This window comes from Syngnathoides biaculeatus, chromosome 4 (assembly GCF_019802595.1).
Source record: "Syngnathoides biaculeatus isolate LvHL_M chromosome 4, ASM1980259v1, whole genome shotgun sequence".
Taxonomy (NCBI): domain Eukaryota; kingdom Metazoa; phylum Chordata; class Actinopteri; order Syngnathiformes; family Syngnathidae; genus Syngnathoides; species Syngnathoides biaculeatus.
Window position 1 is genome coordinate 26,206,801 of NC_084643.1, and position 17,530 is coordinate 26,224,330.

At 42.3% G+C, this 17,530-nt stretch overlaps 1 protein-coding gene across 1 annotated transcript in view; it reads right to left on the reverse strand.

Annotated features, from left to right (window-relative positions):
- The window catches only part of adamts3 (ADAM metallopeptidase with thrombospondin type 1 motif, 3), a 140,077-nt gene that overhangs the window by 70,912 nt on the left and 51,635 nt on the right, over positions 1–17,530 (reverse strand). Inside the window, 1 exon segment of the mRNA XM_061817550.1 lies at positions 9,102–9,298. Within this exon segment, the coding sequence (XP_061673534.1) occupies positions 9,102–9,298 (197 nt within the window).

Consider the following 17,530-nt stretch of genomic DNA (forward strand, 5'->3'; position numbering starts at 1 on the left):
TGTTTCGCCTAATCATAAACGGTCACAGAAAAAAATTATCAGAGCACCCTTGTTTCTTCAGTGTCTTTTCATTTTTAATGCCTGGTAGCGTTAAAGGTTCATTTGATTGGACCACAACAACTCACAATCATTTTAAGAGTTTTTCTATAGACGTTTTTCCATGGTTTCCTTGATAATGACTCCAAACACTGGGCATACAATTAAGATTAAGCATGTCAAATGCGACATAGTACAATGGAAACAGCTGCACTTTTGTCCTCCACATTGTGTTCTTCAGGTAACATACCATTATTTGTGGTATCAGACATTAAAATTGACAAGAAAAGCTTTTTTCTGATTTAATGGAATTAACCATATGCTGCACAATATTTTCTGCAGTGCCAATGCTATGACATCCCCATGACAACCACGAATAGGAGATGATTTTTATCACAATATGACGGGAAGGAAGAATGCGCTGACAAGGGAACGACTGAAGACACCAGCAACGCTAATTCAGAAACCGAAAACAAGCTCGAGAAGGACCTTGACTGAAACCCCCTCAAACTCCCTCAAGTTTAGAAGCTGGCTGCCTCAAAATGAATCGCTGTCTTGCGTTTGTATCAATGCAGGTTTAATGTTTCAGCAAATGCACTTTAGTCAAAAGCTAACAGACTTCTTAGCACCCCAATCCCATCTGCGGATGGTGGCTGTCTGAATCCCACGGCATCCATCCTTTTTTTCTTAATTACAAGATGCAATTGGGCGAAAACATCTTAATGCAACAACAACACAAAAGCAGTTCTTTCATGTTAAATTGGGTAAGATTTATTCTCTGTGACTCAGTCTTCCAGACACATTATGCATTTTAATAAACAACTTCTCCTTCATTGAACTCCCTCAGGAGGCTTTCAGGAAAACTGTAGCTGATTATCCTGCAAACTATTATGGGAATAGTGGCATTAAATGGGCTAGTTTGACTGGCATTATTTATGGTTTTTCCCCCACTTATTGGAAATGTAAAAAATAGCCCCACTGAACCAGATACAATGGATAAGAAGGAGTATTAGAGCCAGACTGAAAAGAAAACCATTAGTGCACTGAGCAGATTACAGTCCTTCATTTATTATGGAAAAATAAGAAAGTTATAATCTTTTGAGGGTCCTGTCATTTCAAGAAAAGTCATGAGGTTACAAGAATAAAACAAAAATATTTTTGGGGTCAAATCTTATGTTTTTCCTCAACACTTCTTTTATTTCTTAATTTTTTCCTTACTACATTTTTTGGGGGGGTTAATGGCATTTCAGTGAATATTAATAGGTAAAATTGTCGTGATATACAATTAAATTCAGTTTCAGAATGAATTAAATGCAATTGATACTGTCAAACATATGGACTGAAAAAAAAAATGCAGGACACCGTTGCAATATAATTTACATTTTGTTTACCGCGTGATCCTCAGTCACGTTGTCCAGAGTCCTGTGCTACGTGCAGCTCTCTAACTGCACTATAAATGTCAATAGAATCAGGACATATGAAAATGTCCACCTTCAACAGAAAATGGAAAGTGCTCATTAGTCAGCGGGTGCTAAAAGACAGCCGGCTTTCCTTTGTTTTTGGCCTGTTGAGCGAAGCAGAGAAAAAAAGTGTTTTTACCTCAAAGTTAGCTCAATTGCATAACTGTCGTGACCCCCCTACAACACTGATGCCGCAGATTTTAAAAAACACCTCTGATCCTTTGAACTGAGGGAGGGGGCACCAAAAACAGATACCAAAGGCTCTATTTTTGTGACTGGTGGAAATTAATCCCCTACATCTGATGTAACGCTACAAAGAGGTGGGATAGACCAGTTATTGAAAATTTCATGAACCGGCATAGCTAGTGCATTCATACAGTAAGTGGGACATCAACGCTAGTGTGGGTGTCATCACAGCCGACTTCAACCCTGTCCAACTGAACATTTCAATTAAATGCAGCAAGTGAGAGGCACACTGATAGTCTTTGACATGTCGGAATAAAAAAATTGATTTGCTTGAGTCCGGGATGTCACAATCAGACACCCACGGGCAGATGATATAACGTTTGCTCGGGAGGAGATCACTGATGATCTGCAATATGAAGCGGGCACTTGGTGACGAACCTATTCATCATCTTCTGTTACAGAAAAGGTCCAAATTTTGTTTGATTTTTTTTCCTTCTTTCAATAAACTGTCTACACTACAGCATCTGTGATATTAATTTAATTGCAGCTTCTCTTTACTGCTGCACATAAACATACCAAGGAAAACACTGTTGTCAAGACAAAACATGCAAGTTCTGCCTAGACTCCTGCTCACTAGCTCCGCTCCCATCCCTCGACTTGCTCATTCAATAAAAAACTAACACTTTATTTTAGCGTCTTTGATTGACAGGACAGTTACTCTTGGCTGTAAACATGGCAAAAATCATTACATTTCTTCTGAGCTCAATCAAGCATGCTCAGAGGAATGCAGACGGTACTGTAGTTGTGTGTATAGGCAGAACCTCTGCCTACACACACTTGCAATTCCAATCACAAATCTCACAGCAGCCATGATAGATTTGTGATTGACAGTGAGCAGCAGTGGATAGATAGGAGAGGAAGCCTCGCCCAAGGCGAAAACACGGTCAGCTCCCTTTTCTCCTCCTCGTTTTCCCTTCATTTTTTCCCACTGCGTTGGCATAGTGTAATCACATCCGAGAATGAGGCACTTCAAAGTGCCGCCGCCAGCAGTGAAATTCCGGTCAGCGTGGAACACCCCCACCCCCTATTTTCTTTTCTTGGCGTGGTCACACTCCTGTTCCACACCAATCAATTGGCATTCATGACTCGCCATCAGAGAACTCCCGCTGTCCGACCTAGCGCCGCTCTTCGTGTTGTTGGTTCCTCCGGCCACGATCGATGTAACTCATGTACTGTACATTTTGTACATCTGCGTGCTTAGCTGTAAGCTGTTTACAGTCCTGCATTTTAAAGTCTAGAGAAATGCTTGGAGATGTGTGAAAAAGTGTTTTAAGATTGCTAGTTGTGGTACATGTTTAATTTAGATAAATAAAATGGGCAAATATAATCACTTTTAGGAAAGCTTCAGTTAGTCACGTAAATGTATTTTTTGAGGTCCAGCTCAGTCTATCTCTGACAAATAGCAGTGGTCCACTGGCCACACATTCACCTAAATATTCATATTGTGGAACCTTGTTACCTGGCGCTCTGAGCCACATGGCTAATTTAGGATGAATGTGAATTGCATATAAATTGGCCCTGTTCTTGGAAGTTGGGTTGCTGCTTTTTTTTTTTTTTTTTTTAAAGTTTCAGGTATATAGTTTTCTCTATAATTGAACAAAACAGACTTTACATTCCACACAGGAAATATATACATGATACACACATGCATGTACGCGAACATCCCACATTCACGCAGATAGAGTCACTCAGCACAGTGACAAAGGGCCGAACACCAGTGGGAACCCAGCACCAAGCCACCAGCAGTGAATGTAAAGAGTGCAGAATAGTGCACCCTGGGTTGGGAAGACAACAACTGACCCCTCCAAAGAAACATCATAAACAAAAACACATTTATGTCAAGAATAATTAGCTATGGGCACAGTGGCGCAGCTGGAAAACGTTACCCTCACAGTTCTGAGGTCCCGGGTTTAATCCCGTACCTGCCTATGTGGCATTTGCATGCCTTTGTGGGTTTTCTCCGGGCACTCCGGTTTCCTCCCACATCCCCAAAACATGCATTAATTGGACACTCTAAATTGCCCGTAGGTGTGATTGTGAGTACGGCTGTTTGTCTTGATGTGCCCTGCGAGGGGCTGGCAACCAGTTCCGACTGTACCCCGCCTCCTGCCCGTTGACAGCTGGGATAGGCTCCGGCACTCCCACGACCTCCATGAGGATAAGTGGCTAAGAAAATGGATGGATGGATATTTAGATATGTATTTAATGACAAATCCACATAATCTCCCCATCTGTTACTTCAGGTGACATAACGTTGACTCAACCCCACTCCAAATTGTTCCATTAAATCAACATTCCAATCTACAGATGGAGCTGAAAGTTCAAATGCCTTAACTTGATTAGGCTAAGCACAATTTACCTTTTGTTTGTGATAGTGATGACTCAGGGAAAGGAGATACAATTATGTTTCGTCTAAGAGTAGGTTTAGAAAAGGCTAAGGAGATATGGTGAAACGGTATAAATACCATTCAGGTGGGGCAGGGTTAGGTAAGGTTTGTAAGGGTTAGGTGAAATTACAGATAAAGTGGTTTAAAAAAAAAAAAAAAAACGTTGTAAACCCATGTACAAATATTTTTGTCATACCTAAAATGAGGCCAAGAGAAGTCATGTCAACATTTTTTTGACCATCAATGTCAATAAAAATACCGGTAATGGAGATAATGTGGCTACACAAGTGTCCACCCCCTTGTGCTGACAATTAACCAATCACTTTCAAGCTCATGTTTACTCAAATAGGAGTCAGCACACACCTTCCTGGTGAGCAGTACGGTGTATCTTTTGGACCTTTGGCCGAAACGTTTAAGCCCGGTTTTGTCGGACCATACCACATTATGAAACATGCATTTGGAAGATTTGATGCGGCATTTTTTTTCCTTTTTTTTTGGTCAGGTAAGTCTTCTGTCTTGCCACTCCACCCCATAGTCCAGGAGAGGGAGATTGTGCCACATGTTCTAAACAGCCAGTAACTGCCAGAAATTCCTGCAGCTCAGTCTGTGTAGCTGTCAGCCTCTTGGCAGCTTTCCTTACCTGTTTTCTTTTTTTCTTTTCATTTTTTTGGGAGGGATATCCAGGTTTTGATAATCCCGTTATTGTGCCACATTTTCCTCACTTGATGAGGACTGTCTTCACTGTATTCAGTTGTATAAATCGTGCCTTGAAAGTTCTTTGGGATCCTTCTCCTGGCTAACAATGAGTTTAGTCTCTTGCTTGCTGAGGAATCTGTCTGTGGACCACAGCTTGTGCTCAAAGAAGTGACTACAAAGTGTCAAGAAAGGCTACTAGAACATCTGAACTTTATTTGGTGTCAATTCAACATACTTTGAATGGTGAACACATTCCTGGCAAGCATTTCATTCTAATTTATGAGGGCCAGACTTCTATTCTTGAAATACATATGTTGGTACTGTGTGCCCATTCTGCCTCAAAGTCAAGCAGACAAACTTGCTCCTCTCTTCACAAAGATCTTCGACAAGTCCCTACAACTGTGTGAAGTACCAACCTGCTTCAAACACTCCACCATCATACTGGTCCCAAAAAAAGCATCAGTCTTAGGTCTTAATGACTACAAGCCTGCTGCCTTGACATCTGTGGTCATGAACTCCCTTGAACACCTTGGGGTGGACTACCTCAAAAATGTCACAGGTCCCCAGCTGGAGCCACTGCAGTCTGCCTATCAAGCTAACAGGTCTGCGGATGACGCCATCAACATGGGTCTGCACTTCAACCGTGAACATCTCAACAGCGAGGGAACCAATCCAAGGATCTTGTTCGTGGACTTCACCAATGCTTTCATCACCATCAGCCCTGAACTCCTCTCTTCCAAGCTTCTCTAGCTCAGCGTCTCGGCGGACATCTACCAGTGGATCTACAACTTCCCGATGGGCAGGACACAGCAGGTGAGGCCGGGAGACATCACCTCATCCACGCATATTCTCAGCACCGGGGTAGTACCAAATGTTTTTTTTTTGGTTTTTGTTTTTTTTTACCATTTCATTATCTGTTTGTTTGGCAGTAATAGTATTATTTTAAATGCGCCATTTGTTTCAGTTTTACTATAACCATGTTTGACTTTTAACAGCTGTTTAACAGCAATAGTGTTATTACCATTACAGAGCAACAAAATGACAGCTCAAAAAAAAATTAGAACATGTATGTTGTATGTAGATTTGGGTAATGGAGGATGTCTTGGAGGGCTTTGCTCTGTGATGTAACATAACAGTTCGATACTATCGGACCTTCACAGATAGATGGAGCATGTATTTATGTGCCTTGGAAAGGTTAAACTGCATGGGAAGCTTGATAGCATGAAAGCGCTAATTTGTTATCTGAAAGAGCCGTTTATAGAAATTGTACCATGGGGAAGAAGTGTGTGTAAATGCCATAGTGTGTTTAAATGCCATCTGTTCACCTCTTATAAATAACGGAAAAATGTAAAAACAACAAAAAAAGAGGGGCTCTTCTTATAAATAACACAGAAATATGTAAAATAATAATAGCAATAGAAATACGGGCTCTATTTCTCAATTTACCGAAATAATAAGCATGCGGTATGACATGCAGTAGATTGTAGTCAACCATACATACTACACATACAGTACATGCAAATACATTATAATGCATAATCAAATACAGTTTTGAAGGAGATAAGGAAGATAAAGAGAAGGATGTCAGATAGAGGCAGAGGAGAGGACAATGGATGAAGATTAGACAAGAGGAGAGGATGAGTGGGGTAGAAGTGGAACAAAGGCGATGTTGAGGGTAAATAACCAAGACTGAAGAAATAAGGGGATCATAAAAACTGTGCCAAACGAATATGAGATGTAACGCTGTGGTGACCCCTAACGGGACAAGCCGAAAGAAACACACACCAGCATATGTATCACTACATAATTAGGTATTGTTTAGTGTAGACCCTCTTCTATTATTAATTTTTCTTTTAAATTTGTATCATTTTTCTGACTCACAATGCAAACTTGAGAAACGCACCCTAAGTTTCATAATGGCTTTTTACCTTATCTTTTTTAATTGAGGAATATTTTTATTGTGGGCAATTATTTTGGGGTGGATAGAAAGTTCTACAGGAAAAATAAGTGCCCTAAAATTTTTAAAATGTAAAATTCGTATAATTGAATCTCTTTGGTGCGGGAAGATCAGACTAAGGGAGTCGGGGTTTTAGACTTTCATGTTTTATGCTGAGTCATCAAACTTCTGCCACACTCTGCCTAAACGCACCCCAAAACTACTACTACTACTACTACTCCTACTCCTACTACTACTACAGCCAACTAAACCTCAAACTGGACGCTTGAAAACCAAAGTGATGGACTTTTTATGTTTTTTTTTCCACGGATACCTTCTAAGGATTTATTATGGGTCTACTCATTATGGGCATGCCTTCCAATTTTCACATTGCTAAATGAAATCTATTTTGGGTGGTGGTGCTGGGGAGGTGTCCATCAGCAACCCATCTTTTCCTCCCTGACGCATAACTGATTTGTTGTGCAAGCATCGCGTGGTTGAAATCAGCCGCTTACCATCACATCCCCTCCATAATCATTTCCATCCCACATGATGAGCATTGACAACACCTACCAGAGTGAGTACGTGCATACACTATACGTTTGCGCGTGTGTGTGTGTGTGTGTGTGTGTGTGTGTGTCCATGTATGGACAATCATTACTAGGGAGCGACTGGAAGAGGGAGGGGTTCCATCATCGTCAGTAAACTTGTTGCTGCAGAATAAGCATCTAAATTCTGGGCCGAAAGCATTCCATCATCATCTGCATAGGAATACCTCATTAAAGGAACAAGGCTATTGACAGCTTCTCTCTTTCATCTTCCCGCCTCCAGTGATGTTCTTTTTCTGATTGGCTGACATGAAATGCAATTAAAGGCTCCCCTGACACACAAAAGATGCTATTATATGAAATGAGTCAGGCCAAGCAAATGTAGTGTCCTTGTGAAAACTTTTTGGAAGAGTTACACAAAATTAGCCAGGTTGACCAATCAAATAGACATAAGTGGGACATTTGTATCATTATAGGATCCACCAATAACTCTCAAGGACCCATGCTCTAAATTGAACAGGATGTCAGCCATTTTGGTTTGAAATAAGCCTTCTGCTATACTTTGCTAAAGTCCTACAAAAAATATACTTGAATGATATCTCCTGGAGATGATGTTAAAATTAGCCCCCATCAAGGAAGAGAAGGGGGATGAGGAGAAGAAGAAGAAGAAGAAGAAGAAGAAGAAGAGAAGAAGAAGAAGAAGGAGGAGAAGAAGAAGGTGTTGTTTGAGTGTTCCCGTTTTTTCAGTGATTGCTTCTCATATAGAGAGCCTTGTTCCTTATATTCAATCTGAAGAGCCAAATGGTTTTATAAGGAGCGGTAATAGTTTTTCAACACACTTTCTGATGTTATTTACTCTGAATATTTGGCTGGAATCCCTGAGATTGTGATTGTACTAGATGGTGAAAATTAATCCAAGAGACGGGAGTGGGAGTACTTGTTTGCTGTTTTGTGGAAATTTTGATCATTTGCTGAATTTATTTCTTGACTTCACCTTCTTCAGGAAAGCCAGTGTATCAGCCACACTGTTGATCTTTATTCTGTTTATTTTTCTCTTGCACGATGAACCTGCCTAGGATGTCTATTGTTGTCTTTGCCATTGGTATTGAGCCCCAGTCTACCACATTAAGCTCTTCCTCCCTTTTTTAAAAAGGAAATTGAATACAGATTACTGTATTGGTATATGCTGAACATCTGTTATATGTAACTAATCCCTTACTGAGATTATATGTTCTACAGGAAGGGCATCCGGCGTAAAAATTGTGCCAAACATATATGTGCGTTCATCTGAGATGACACGCTGTGGTGACCCCGAAAGGGACAAGCCGAAAGAAACACACACACTTTTTGTATGTATGGATTACTTGGGTTGTTACCAACATCTGATGAGATTTTCAGGTCTTTGGAAGTATACTGACTTGGAAAAATGGTGACGAGTTAAATACAGTATTTCAGCTGCTGTGTATTTAAAAGGTTTAAATCTGTCAAAATCTCAGAGTCTTTGGATTTCTTAAACCTAAAAAGGGATGAGGCTTCCAACCCCATGCGTTTGGATGGTAGCTAATATCTTCAAGCAGACAGGATGGCGGCAGCTTGGTGTGCCCAATTCCTGTTGAGCACAGGGAGGGAAAGCATGCATTTGCAGCATGCTCACCCACACCAAACACCCCCCGCTGTTATCTGTATGTGTGTGGCGGGGGGTGGGGTGTGTAAACGGGTGCTATTATTCCAATTTCAGGAGAGGTTAGGTTACTTTTACAGTTCTATAGGAAAAGTTGAAATGTGTACTTACAATATTCATGAGCGTGAGGAGGTAATTCTGCACATGTTCCTTTCCGTGGAATCGAACCACTGAGTCGTCGACTCCCAGCAGGACTTCGATGTTGTAGTCGTTCTCACCGGCATCGCGGCGTCGGCGTTGCTGGACTGTCTCATTGACCTGCCTTCGAACTGTATCCAGAGTCCTGGGAACATCCGGCAACTCCGCTTCTGTATATATTTAAAAAGTAGATTCTCAGCCATCTAGGTCATGGTAATCTGCAAAGGTTGAAGCGAGACTGTCCTTGCTTGTTGAAGACATTTCACCTTTAATGCAAATGGGTTTTTTTTTTTTTTTTTAAATTGTGGAGTCTCTGTAGGCGGCACAGTGGCACAGCTGTAGAGTGTTGGCCTCACAGTTCTCAGAACCGGGTTTCAAATCCCTGCCCTGCCTGTGTGGGTTTTCTCCAGGCACTCCGGTTTCCTCCCTAATCCCAAAAATCATGCACTCAATGCAGACTCTAAATTGCCGCTAGGTGTGAGTGTGACTCTCTCTATGTGCGCTGCGATCGGCTGGTAACCAGTTCAGGGTGTACCCCGCCTCCTGCCTGATGACAGCTGGAATAGGCTCCAGCACTCCCACGACTCTCGTGAGGATAAGCGACTCAGAAAATGGATGGATGGCGTCTCTGTATTGACATCTCTGGTGGTGGTCACAAAGGGGTTGTTGTTGTTGTCAGAATGCCAGCTCTGCCAGGTGAATCACCGACCTCGTGTAACCGTGCACACACACCACCCAACAACTTTAAACAATGGAGAATCATGTTTTTCCATTTGTAGTGCATCTCCTGAGCATGACATGGCTTTTACAGCAAAATATTCTCATCTTCTCCCCCTGTCAGCGTTAAGTGGCGATCAACAGTACATCCCACATAATCCTCATGTTCTTAAATCAACCTTGGATAAAAACCAGAACGTCAATCGCTTCACATTCCCCCCTGTGAGTACAGTATGTTTACATCGCACAGACTTCTGATACTTTGTTTTTAGAGTCTTGTGCAAATGATAACAGGTTTAGAGGGAAGCTTTTAAAAGTGAAAAAGAAATGGATCGGCTCCATTGCCGTGAGGACACGTGAGTTTGACATAAAGTTGATGTTCTTTTTCACTTTGTTGCTTCATTTCAAATCAACAGTCTTTCCAATCTAGAACATCATTGCTGTCCTCAAAGGAATGTTGAACTCGAAAGAAACTGCCCTCCTAGGTTGAGCCATGTGTTTGTGTAGAAGCTGCTTAGTCTCTTCAGTGTAAAGAGCATTGCACACCTCAATACACTGCACTGCATAAACAACATTGCTGAAGTTGGGTTGTGCCTTTAGGAGAGATTCCCAGACTTCTCTCTTCCCAGCAACTTCATCCAGCTCTTCTGGGGGTATCGCAAGGTGTACCATGGCCAGATGGGAGACATAAGTCTTTCCAGATTGTCCCCAGGGTCTCCACCCCTCACGGTGAGGTGTCCAAGAGGTGTCTTAATCAGATGCCACCTCATATGGCTCCTCTCAATGCGGAGGAGCAACGGCTCTACTCTGAGCCCCTCCCAGATTAATGAGCTTCCCACCCTATCTCTAAGGGAAGGAGAACACTTATGTAGGGTAGATGCTATTAGTTTTTTAAATGTATCTATTTAATAAGTCGACATTGAAAAACACGAAAAAATAATGTCATCAGTGTGGGTTGTTGTAGAAAAAATTAAAAGCTGTGAATACTTTTGGGACACAATGTACACGTACGGTATCTCTGTTCTGGATGCTCACCACAATATACAATTGCTACAAGTGACAATATTATTCTACATGTACATATGATACTACATAGATGCTCAACAAACATTAGCACCTTTGGGTGTCAATGCTTTTAACCATACATAGTCATCCATTTTCTGTACCGCTTATCCTCACTTGGGTCACAGGCGAGTGGTGGGGTACACCCTGAATCAGCCAATCGCAGGGCACATTGTAAACAAACACTCACACTCAGATTCCCATATGGATAATTTCGTTTTCAATTTGTTCCTTCTAAATGTGCCATTTCACAGTTTAACACCTGTGTGAGACTTATAACTATCATTGGTAATTATGTTTCTCCCCCAAGCGTGGGAGAGTACAAAGTTGAGAGTATTTTAGATCGATATATACTTTTTAAACACACTTTTATGGGCCAAATTGTCAAGCCGACGGGTGTGGTCTTCTCCACTTCCCCTGTTCCCCCCCTGGGTATTTAACCATGTCGCATACAGTACACCTTCTTGCTCTTGTCTCATGGCTTCCTGTTCCTCCTGGCTAATATTTCTCCAACTGGGGGGCGGCTTAGGCCAGCCTCTGCACCCCCCCTTTCTTTAATTCAAACCATGCGGTTTCAGCCAACGCGAAATTTGGGATCGTGACTCGACTTCCCAGCCTGTACTTGTTCACCGCCAGACAATCAGAGAAGCTGCTGATAAAGTACAACTTACGCTTCCAGCCAAGCGTAAACTCATTGATTTACCAGCAGATCCGCAGATCCGTGAAAAAGCCAGGAAGAGAATGGGTCCCATTCTCCCTCAGAATGTGTGAAGAGTAACTTCTTTTTCCTTTTCCCGCCTTTTTTGATTCCATTTATTCATCTTTTTTCCCTTGTCTCAGTAAAGAATGCATAAGATGGGCTTTTATCTATCGAATATATGTGTGCAATGCAGCAAAAATACGCCTATTTTCACACGATTAGGGAATGCCTATCAATTCAATGCTTTTGGTGTTTGATTATACAAAATCTCTATCATATTTTGAATTTTAGGATTCCTCTTTGGCAGCATGCTGGCTCAGCTGGTAAAGTGTTGGCCTCACAGTTCTGAGGTCCCAGGTTCAATTCCGGCCACGCCTGTGTGGAATTTGCATGTTCTCCCAGTGCCTGTGTGGGTTTCCTCCGGGTACTCCGGTTTCCTCCCACATCTCAAAAATATGCAACATTAATTGGACACTCTAAATTGCGTGTGATCCTGAGTGTGGCTCTTTGTCTCTATGTGCCCTGCGATTGGCTGGCAACCAGTTCAGGATGTACCCCGCCTCCTGCCCATTGACAGGTGGGATAGGCTCCAGCACTCCCCGCGACCCTCGTGAGGATAAGCAGCAAAGAAAATGGATGGATGGATTCCACCCCAAATTCTCCAGACTTGGCGACCTTCGCTTAATCGATCTTCCTCATATATACAATCACTACTTGTCACGTTAACTATGGCTAAGAAAACAATTCTATTAAACTGGAACAACAATCAAGCATTAACATTAATCAGTGGCTAAATCTCATCATTGAATATAATGAGTGAGAAAAAACATTAGCAGCAGAACAAAAAAAACAAATCAATGACATATATTCATAAACATTTGGTCACCTTTCCTTAACAAGCTAAATCTATGTGATCTTTAGTTCTTACAGCCTCATTCAACTGTACCATGATTAGGGAAGTACAATGGCCTTTAAAGGACAAAAAAAATGTAAACAAGTTATGCCATAGATATCAGACATAAATCCAAGCAGAGGCCATTTTTCTGTTCTTTTTTTTTTTCCCAGGGATGCGCTGCTGTGTAGACAGTGTTGCTGGCTGAGCGGTTGAAGGGAGTTAAAATAAACAGGGAAGAAATGGCCGCCACATCGTCCTCGGGTCGGGCTCCGACAGGCTGGGGATTGTGGGCCGCATTCCTGCCCTCTGCCGTTCCCGTCATGACACTGGCATTCTTGTGTACCTCCCCCCATAACTCCCCCCACCCCCACCCTCAAGAGTAAACAGGCTACTTCAAAGGCACAGGACTTCCCCTCAGTAGCGCCGCTTTAAGACTGGTAGTGTGCTCTGGGTCCACAGCCCAGTCCCTGGAGACTCCCACAGTGGAGCAGACAAGGAGGGCAGGGGGTGGTTGGGTTTTGCAGGCGAGGGTCTCACACGTGGCACCGCTGGGTGAGGTGGCAACATGGCAACCCAGAGCTGCCGCAGGCTAAAAATGGCAGGAGGTCGGCGACAAGCGCGAGTCGAGTGGAAATCTACTGTGTCGCCGTCAAATGCTCATTTATTCATATCCTTTCCACCAGAAGTGCCATCGTAATGCACAAAAAAAAGTGTCTTGGCTTTAAATGTTAATAATTAATGGTGTTGGGAAGTAACAAAGAAAAAAACTGTTACTGTGTTTTAGCAGGTTTTCCAGGTATTTACTTTAGTAGATTAGAGATGAATTTCTACTTTTGCTCCCTACACGTGAATCTGAATCAGATTCAGGCACTCCCATAAATCTGGAAGATTGCAGTCGTCACACCCATATACAAATCTGGAGATAGGAACACAGCCGGCAGCTACAGCCCGTTTGTTATACTTCAACGTGACGCCCAAGTGCTTGAAAAGATTGTTGCTGAGCAACTAATCAACCATCTTCAGTCTAACCAATTACTGCATTCTCAACACATTTACACAGAATTATTCCAGAGATGGCCAACTACAATCTTTTAGAACAAGTATAAGCACCACTAAAATAAATAATACATTTTGTGACAGTGGACTGCCATATTTTAATTGAGGAAAGGCTGGATTTTAAAATGTCATCCGCACAACTGCTGTGATTTAAATGAATGTTCACCAACCTTTTTTTGCACCACGGATCAATTTAGAGCAGGATTTTATTTCTCATGGACCGGCTGTCAAGGTGTGGCATGCATATGTATTTGTGTGTGTGTGTGTGTGGTGTGTGTGTGTGTGTGTGTGTGTGTGGTGTGTGTGTGTGTGTGTGTGTGACCTCCTCCGTGATGACAGAGGCTACCACGACCTTTGTGAGGATAAGAGGCTCAGAAAATGGAGGGATGGGTGTATATATATGCATTCAATCAGTGAGGTCATCAATTTTGTGAAAAACAGGTGTCAATCACTTGGCCCCTATCTACGGATGAAGTCAGCAATTGTTGAACATGCATTTCTCCTTGAAAGCCTGACAAAAATGGATCGTTCAACACATTGTTCAGAGGAACAGCGTACTTTAATTAAAAGTTTAATCTGGAGAGGGGAAACCTTATTAAAAGGTGTCAAAAATTATCGGTTGTTCAGCTAAAATGATCTCTAACGCCTTAAAATGGAAAGCGAAACAAGAGACCCATGACAGAAAACGTAAGACAACGATCAAAATGGATTGAAGAATAACTAAAATGGCAAAGGTACAGCCAATGGTCAGTTCCAGGATGATCAAACACAGTCTGGTATTACCTGTAAAGTACTGTGACCGTGACAAGATGTCTGTGTGAAGCTAATCTGCAAAGTCCCTCTATAAAACAATTTAAAAATGAATGAATGATTGTCTATGTGCTGTGCATTTGGCTGTTCAGGTTGTACCCGGCCTCTTGCCCAAAGTCAGCTGGGATAGGCTCCAGCACTCCTGTGACCCCAGTGAGGATAAGTTCAAAATGTTAGCAAAGCTTCTTGAACACATTGTTTAATCACATCAAAGCTTGAGTCAATGCTCTAGGTTTAAAAAAAAATAAAATAAATCAATAACACAAATTTCTTTTATTGCGCCTTAATATCAAGCTGATGGGGCAACCCGAAGGGAAAAGAAGAAGAATAATGTCAAGATGACTATAGTATATCATTGACAGAAAAGATAAATTTTTACTTTACCGCAAAGGTCATGTTTAGATTTTACTAAAAGGTGTCAAATTCAGTTCTACTTTTACCAGCACATGGGGGGTTGGGACAATGTAATCCTCAGCAACCAAGCCATTAAAAGGCTGTTCTAAACACTTAGAATACCATAAATCTTTTTAAGTGCTCCCCCTATATCTGCGTCATTGGGCAATATATACCATAAATATATATGAGTATAAAAACCTAATGATGTGCATTCACAGAATTGACTTGTTTTCATCTGACAAAGTGGGCCAAAGACACACAAAACAGGAAAAAGTTTTTGTGAAATCAGACAGCGGGAAGCTCACCCTCTTAATCAGTAAGACATTCTTTACTCACTCCCTTTGACCAAACTGCAATGAGAGCCTGATGAAATATGAAAAGCTGCCAGTGATCATGATATGTAGACTATAAAGCCACTCTGACAGCTTACGATGCATAACAATTATGATGCCAAAACGATAGGACACAATCCAATCTGATGAAATATTACTCTCCAGTTATGGCTAAATATACTGTACTGTATTCCATTTGTGGAATACTCCAATTATGATATGATACGATTTGATGTGATACTGTATAAGTGAATTTGCTAAAGTTCGGCAGTAAACCATGGCTGGTTGTTTTTGAATGTGCGAACATTTTTCATTGCTACACACAGAAACGGGCATTGGATGGAAGAGCAACCGTATATGCGTCTTGGCTGCTCGCTGAATTTTTAAAGACACTTCAGTTCTGTGCAGTCAAAACAGCTTTGAAGTTCTAATTTTGCCCCGTTCGTCGACTTTTTCACTGATTTTACCAAAGACTGCGCATTTAAGTAAAGTACTTGCTTTTATGTGGGTATTAGGTAGATTAAGCAGAGGTTGGAGGAACCTAGGTCAGCACGGTGAATGGTACGGTATGCGTTATTTACTGCGGTATAGCAGTGCTCTAAGGTGTCATTTTCCCTGGTCGCCCAGTCTATGTGCTGCTTGTATTTAGGGAGTTCGTGGTTGAGTTTTTTTAAATCTCGTACAATAATGAGGGGTGAGTCTAGGTGGTTTTTTTTTTTCCTCAATCTCATTTACTTGATCAGGGAGCACTCGCAGTGTAGCGTTCATTCTAGCTTGGGGTGGAATGTAGACATTGACAAGGATGAGAGTGGCAAACTCACGCAGCAAGTAAAATGGCTTACAGTTCAAGAACAGCGACTCTAAAAGCAGGAATCAGTTTCTGCTGAGTTGTGTGAAGTCGGTGCACCAATTTTCATTGATGTAGAAGCATATACCACCCCCTGTTTCCCCCCTCCCCTGACAGGTCCGCGATGCGATTTGCCCGGTGAATATGAAAGCAGGGTAGTGCTATAGCTTCGTCAGGAACGCATTCGCAGCCAAATGTCCGCTGTCTTTAGTGGCCCTTATTAGGAGATGAAGCTCGCCTATTTTGTTGGGAAGGGAGCGTAGATTCGCAATGTGAATCAACGGGAGCGCCAATCGCTCCCCAAAGGCCTCTCATGTGAAGTCTGACTTGGATCCCAGCTGTCTAACCTACTGCGGCGTTGTCGCCTCCGTGCTTCATAGACCGTATTCACTGCTCCATTGAGTAACTCAGGGAAAAAAAACTCGGTGAATTTGCGTGAGTAGTTGAAAAAAAAACGTCCAGGGAGACTCCCTAGTGGTTAGCAAGTCATGCCTTGTCTACTTGAGTCCAATGACAACCGAAAAACAAAATCAGACAATACCATACCGAGGCTACCACACGGGTCGGGGCCATCTTGGTTAGTGATACGATACATTACAATTACGTAGTGATAGAATGACACACTCGAATTAAGACATGATAGAAGCGCAATAGAATAAGATTCACCCGAATATACTATTTTGCCAGGGCTTTGGCACCATTTTTTGGCATTTTAGAGTGAATGTACAGCACTTATATAGTGTCTTGTCTATGCTACCACAGTGCCCAAAGCACTTGACAAGCCTCGCATACATCAATAGGCAACTGCGACTGTCGTAGACACTGCCGGGTCCACTGGGAGCATGTTACCATTTGCCCAAGGACACTTTGACATGCGGACAGTTGGAGCAGAGATTCAACCCAGCTACCCTTCGATCACTGGACGGCCCGCTCTACCTACCGAGCCGAAGAACCCATAAAACCTTTTCAAGTGCTCCCTCTTTTAAGTGCTCATACATAAATAGCAGAGAAACAAAAAGTGACTTGCATAGGCTCCATACTTTGGTGAATTTGTGAATAGGGAACCACGAATAGGGCAGCACGGTGAAGCAGCTGTAGAGGGTTGGCCTGACAGGTCTGAGCACCAGAGTTCAAATCCCGGCCCACCAGCGTGGACTTTGCATGTTCTCCACGTGCTTGCGTGGATTTTCTCCGGATACTAGGGTTTCCTCCCACATCCTAAAAACAGCATTACTTGGAGACTCTAAATTGCCCCTAAGTGTAATTGTGAGTGTGACTGTTGTGTGTCTCTATGTGCCCTGCGATTGGCTGGCAACCAGTTCAGGGTGTACCCCAAACCGTGTCCGATGACAACTGGGATAGGCTCCAGCACTCCGGCGACCCTCGTGAGGATAAGCAGCTCAGAAAATGGATGGATGGAACCATGACGATGAAGGAGCTAATTGTACTTTCTATGCTTTAAGTTCACCCCTGATAAGCAACAAGTTGTACCTCACCTCCTTTCCAGAAAGCGTTCACCAGCCATCTTGCCGCTTCAGTGAGTTCACTAATCCTCGGAGTACACAATAGCAAAATCAACTCGTACTC